Below are 6000 nucleotides of genomic sequence, written 5' to 3' on the forward strand. Positions count from 1 at the left end.
GGAAACACACATATGCACCTTCTTTTCTTTGTTCCCAAGTGTCATTCAACAAAATAGACAAAGAACACTATGAAAACTCACCCTATGGAGAAACTTGCTTCACTGTCACTGAGGCTGTATTCTGTAAATTATTTCCTTCCTCCAAGTGCGAAAATACAAAACCTTTTATTAAGAATTCTCACATCCTTATAGAAAGATGTTCCAGTGCTTCAAACTCCTCCCCCTAAAACACCTTATTTTTTTTTAATTAATTAATTTATTTTTGGCTGCGCTGGGTCTTCATTGCTGTGCGCGGGCTTTCTCTAGTTGCAGCGAGCGGGGGCTACGCTTTGTTGCGGTGCGCAGGCTTCTCATTACGGTGGCTTCTCTTGTTGCAGAGCACAGGCTCTAGAGCGCGCGGGCTTCAGTAGATGCTGTGTGTGGGCTTCAGGAGATGCGGCGCGTGGGCTTAGTTGCTACGCGGCATGTGGGATCTTCCTGGACCAGAGCTCGAACCCGTGTCGCCTGCATTGGCAGGCGGATTCTTAACCACTGCGCCACCAGGGAAGCCCTAAAATACCTTATTCACAGATAAATTTTTAAGACTTTAATTGCAGAGACACCATGTATGATGCCTAGTCCCCAAACCCCATGCTCTAAGAACTGCACCTCTCATGGGCCCTGGCAACTGTATTTGTGATGTATGATTCCACATGCCCTCCCAAACCATCCCCACCCAAGGTTGACAGGTCCTCTCTCAGGGGGGATGAAAACAGGGATTCTAGAATGTTAGTCAAGTCTCTGTTGAACTCAAACTGAGGCTGAGATGGCCACTGTGGGGTAGCCATCTTGAGCTGTGCGCTCAAAAGCTGGACGGAAGGTAGAGAGGGCTAGAAATAAAGAGTACAAGCAGAGAAGCAAAGATGGGGGCCATAGAGCACCAGAGAAAAGAACTAACACACCAGCTCTCCTGGACGTTAAGGACTTTCTAGTTCCTGGTTCATGGTTTCAGGCTTCTGTGAACCCCACTTGCATTTCTTGCACTTGGGTCCTGAGAGAGATCCTGATCTCTGAAATTCATTACCCCAGGTTTGTCTAAAGTTGTTCACAACCATGCTAAGCTCCATCGAGTCATGAATATTCCTGATATCACAGGAGAAGGAAGGGCCAAAACTGTTCTTGTTCTAGCAGCAAAGGAACAAATCCACCATTTGTAACATATTTTCTGTTATCTACAACGTACTGCTGTTTCATCATTTCCCTGTACAGTTTCCAGGGGAGGATTGACCTGCTGATACAACCCCCATAACCCAATCATCCACAGCTACTCCAGTTGGGGATCCTAACAACCAAGCTGGTTAACAAATGCTTTTCCTGCAAATAACAGTAGGAAAACATTAGCACAGCATTCCATTCTCTTCTTCAGGTGTACTTAACTGACCCACTTCAATGTTTGGGTTTTGTCTTTTTTCTTTTTTAAGCTTGAGGATCATCAAGTGTGCGCTAGAGGATCCTACAGTTCAAAAGTACACGTGAATGTAAGCTCTAGGGGGCAGGGCCGATGCCTGTCCACCTTTGTATCCCCACCCCTGCACGGTACCCCATGCTGAGTGAACATTTGCCAAGGGAAGGAAAGGAGGGTAAGTAGGAGCCTAAGAGTCAACAACACAAACTCTGGGCTCAGACAGACCTGGGTTAGACTCCCAAATCTCCTCTTAGAACATTTATGAAGGCTCAGAATTCTGCTAAGAATTTTATGTACACTGGCTTATTTCATGCTCCTTCCCCCGCCAAAGCTTTAAGGTATTCTCTCTCATTTCACCTTTGGTGAAAACTGTGCAACTTACCTGTGGCCACAAGGTTAGTCACCCCAAGTCCAAGACCCTAACCCCTATGACAAACTGCATTTACTGCTGACTTCGTGTCCTTGGACAAATGATTTCATTACTCAATTTGCCGAAGATTATGGTTCTGAAGACTGTCAGACAGTGTCTGAAAAGTGCTTAGCACAGTACCAGGCGGAGCCAACGGCTCATTAAAAGGTAGTTATTATTATTAGAGTTAGTAACTTCTGCTGCAAGCAGAGGCACTCTGGGTCCTATAAATTACACATTCTCTGGAAAACAGCCATGTCCAAGATCTAGGCAGCCAAAGCAAAAGGAGCAAATTAGGACCAATATTTATCTTGGATATGATCTAAGTTCTCCAATAGGGAGTAACAGATAAGAAATCTTTTCATAGCCTGAAAGCAATGATTGTGCTTGAAGTTAGGGGGCACCATACTGCTGTATATCATAGAAACATCTGCCCCAGAGTCCTCAACACCCTTGGATTTTTCTCCAACAAAGCGGAGGTAGATAAATTCTGATCAGTTAACACCTTTTGTGGCAGGGAGGGGAACACTTTAATATTTCTTTCCATACCCTTCCACAATTTCAATTTTAGGTCCACTATATTCCTATTCTATTTCCAATGCCTCTGCGATTGTTTCATTGAGATAAAGAGCATTATTACCTGCTTCAATGACCTTTAAAAGTTCAGGGAAAAAAAGTATTTCATTAGGATTAACAAGCATAACACCAAGAAAGGTAAAGTACCTAAAAAAAAACTGGTCGAAAATATGTAAATGTATATATTGGCAATTGTTGAAAATGGGTGATAGGAGCTCATTATACTAGCCTCTCTACATTTATATATGTTTGAAAATTTCCATAATAAAAAGTTACAAATAAATGTTTAAAATAAATGTACAAATTCTACCTTTTAATAATTTAGTTTTTACTGAATACCTGCTTCGAGGATGGAGCAGGAAACTGGGTCCGTATCACTATTCTGGGAAACAGCACAGAGTAAGGCACTCAGTTGAGGGAAGAAGTAAATAAGGTTAAATTAAGGTGGAACTAATATAAATCATATAGAAATGGAATATGTTTCTACAATGCTTTAATAATGAACTTCAAGTAAGAGACCCAGGGCTACAAGACATTCCTAAGGAGACTTCTTTATACAAACAAACCAAACTTTTTTTTTTTGAGTACATATAATAATTGTTTGCTCAAGCCTGGTTTACATTTGGTTTTAGCTGCCCAAGGAATATCCCAATTTAGAGGTGATTTTTCTAAAGGGCAGAAATAAAGAACTTTGTGCCAAACCACTAAAAGAAAGCTGGAAACCAAGGTACGGGCAGATGTCTCTTCAGTGGACAAAAGATGAATTTTCTCTTTTCAATTCACAGTCACCTTCTGAAAGGGTTAACTGAAAAGTTATTTGTTCTACCCAGATGATAACCCATAATTGAAAAATCATCTCTAGAGATCTTTTAGTTTTCCTTACCCAGACGTACACAGTGTTTTTCATTCAATTTGTGGAGTTAAATTCTAGCTTAAAACCCTATCATTGTCCATTAAGTCAAAGCTAACATAAGAACAAAACCCCAAAAAACTTAACTTTCAAAAATGTTAGTGACCTCTATCAACGAATTCTGATCTCCCTCCCTCAGAGCAAATTCTGTTCCTAGAATGCTAGGGGTGAATTTCCTAACACCAAAATTTAAAAGAAACTCTAAAAAACTGATAAGAAGCCACCTGCTGTTCTAGGTTGAAGCTATGTACACCTCTTCAACACTGAGGATAGCTGGTCCCCTCCTGACCCCATCCCAAAGGCACGGTCATTTAAAAAACAAGTGCAAAAACAAAACTAATCAAGACAAATGGCTTTCTACTCCATCACCAAAACGATGCCACAAGAGTAAAGAAACACTTTACCATCAATCTTCTACAGAGTCCGGCTAACTGAATTTTCCCCTAATCACAGTAAAATTTAGGAAGCAGCATTTTCTTCTAAGATTTACTTTATTTGCACTCTATTAAAAACAGTGCTTTCAGATATTCTAACCATGTCCTCCTGGCTTGAAAGGTATACAGCAATCTCTTCTCCATTCCACTCGCCCAATCCAACCCCTTCATTTCTATACACTTCCAGTCTTTACCACTTGCCCTTTATTAAAAGTATTCCTCTTAGTTTACGGGACAAATGAGACAACGATGGTATGTTTTATCACAAATTGAGGAATACTACATACAGTGTGACAGAGTAGTACATAGGTGAATGTTCACCTTCCTTCTCACGCTAGTATGTTTTGCCTCACTGTGTTAAAGTAAAACTTGTCTACAGTTCTGAGTGCCCCTTGACCAGTCCACAATAAAAGGTACGAAATCACTCTCAGAACTGCCCTGAAAAACGTGCTGGATTATCATTTGTAGAAAATACTGAGTAGCTCGACTATCCCAACGTAACGTACACGCACAAATATCATGGTACTCCGCGTTCCCATATTTCTGCCAATCTACCTGTAAATGTTTCCAAGAAAAATTACCACCCAGGGAGTGACTGCTGGCCATCTGAACAAAAACATGGTTTCTTTCCAGAGGTATTTGACTACCCTCTTCTGATCACTTAACTGGTTGTTCTCAGTGGATCTCCCCAGCAATTGATAGTTAGGAAAGGGGGCTGGGGCTCAGCACCAGGAGAGAATTTTCAACTCAAGTGGATGATCAAATAATGTCCTGGGCGCAGAAAGCCAAGGGCAGCACTAGAAAGTGATGGTGATGAGCCTTACTCCTTCACAGGTCAAACTCTTCCCACACCTGCCAAACTCCACAAGCCAAATGCCACACTGTGAAATGACACTGTCTCTAGAATTCTCTAAAAGTGCTTTCGCTGGAATCCCCTCTGAACACAATGAAGGGCTGACGGGCAATATTAGGTGACTTGAAAGTAGACATTTAAGATCATGAGTTCTCATGTCTCGGACCATACATAACGTTTCTAATAACCTGTCCCAACGTGGGGCGGGGGAGTGGGAGGTGTAGGGGGAACCAGGCGGACTTCTTGCTTCTTGGTTAAAAACTAAAGTTGGCTTGCAGCCCTGCCAAGGCGACAGACCACGGACTCCAAACGTCCCCAGTCCCCGCGGGCTGCAGCAGCGGCCGGGCACCCGCGCGCGTCCTACCTTGGACCTTTCCTTGACGTAGTATTTGCCCAGCCGGCTCCCGCAATACAGGACCAGCCTGTCGATGAGGGACAAGAGGAAGCTGATGGCCTCGCAGCCTTCCTCGTTGCCCCCGATCCACGTGATCTGGTCGCCCCGCAGGTGCCGCTTGGAGACGCCGGCGCGGGGCCCGGCCAGCTGGCCGTCCCGCAGGGCCCCGTTGCAGTGCAGCTGCTTGACTCGCTCCAGGACACAGTCACCCACCACCTCGCCCAGGAAGTTGTCCAGGTAGCAGAAGCCGACCTCGTGCAGACAGGGCACGATGTACTCCAGGGCGATCTTCTCCAGATCCAGCCTCATGATATGTCCTAGGGGCATCTCGCCCGCAGAGCCGAGCTCGGGGACCCCCAGCGTGCACCCGGAGAGAGAGCGACCCGCGAGCGCGCTCAGCCGAGGCGCAAGGAGAGTGGCCCGGAGTTCAGCTACCTGCGGCGGCCACGGTCCCCGAGCCACCGCGGCACCAGGGAGAGGGGAAAGTTGCTCGCAACTCTGGGGAGCAGGGATCCTGTTCAGGGACCAGCGGGAGCTGTGCGGGGCTCCACGACTCAGCGCCGGACTGGCCCAGCGAGGAGTCGGAGGGCCCCTTTTGGAAACGCGGAGCCACCACTGGCGCGGCGGCGGCCCCAGGCGGGGAGAGGCTGAGGTCCAGCCCCTGAGCAGGCCGACTCCGCGCGTCACGGGCCCCGCCCAGGCTCCGCCCCAGGACCGCCTCCGGGACAGCCCTTCCCCCCCCGGCCCGTCACCCAGCAGGGTTTACCCCTTGCCCAAGGAGCCCGGCGAGCCCGGCGCCAGCCTCCCTTGTTTGTGACCAGGAGAGGGGCTGGAGAACAGACGGCATTTTTAGAATGCCATCGATTTGCATATTGTTTTGCATAAAATCCCATAACAAACTTGAAAACCTGTATCCCAACTCCGAAAATGCAAATGGATTAACAGCACAGTTTACTGCCACATTCTAGGCTGGTCACCTC

At 46.1% G+C, this 6000-nt stretch overlaps 1 protein-coding gene across 1 annotated transcript in view; it reads right to left on the reverse strand.

The window, feature by feature from the left end:
- EGLN3 (egl-9 family hypoxia inducible factor 3) overlaps positions 1-5648 on the reverse strand; it is a 28427-nt gene extending 22779 nt beyond the window's left edge. The window contains exon 1 of the mRNA XM_030854768.2: positions 4991-5648. Within this exon, the coding sequence (XP_030710628.1) occupies positions 4991-5347 (357 nt within the window). The 5' untranslated portion in view covers positions 5348-5648. The remainder of the gene's footprint in view (positions 1-4990) is intronic.
- Between the last annotated feature and the right edge of the window lie 352 nt (positions 5649-6000).

The sequence above is a fragment of the Globicephala melas genome, chromosome 2 (genome assembly GCF_963455315.2).
Source record: "Globicephala melas chromosome 2, mGloMel1.2, whole genome shotgun sequence".
NCBI classification, from domain to species: Eukaryota; Metazoa; Chordata; class Mammalia; order Artiodactyla; family Delphinidae; genus Globicephala; species Globicephala melas.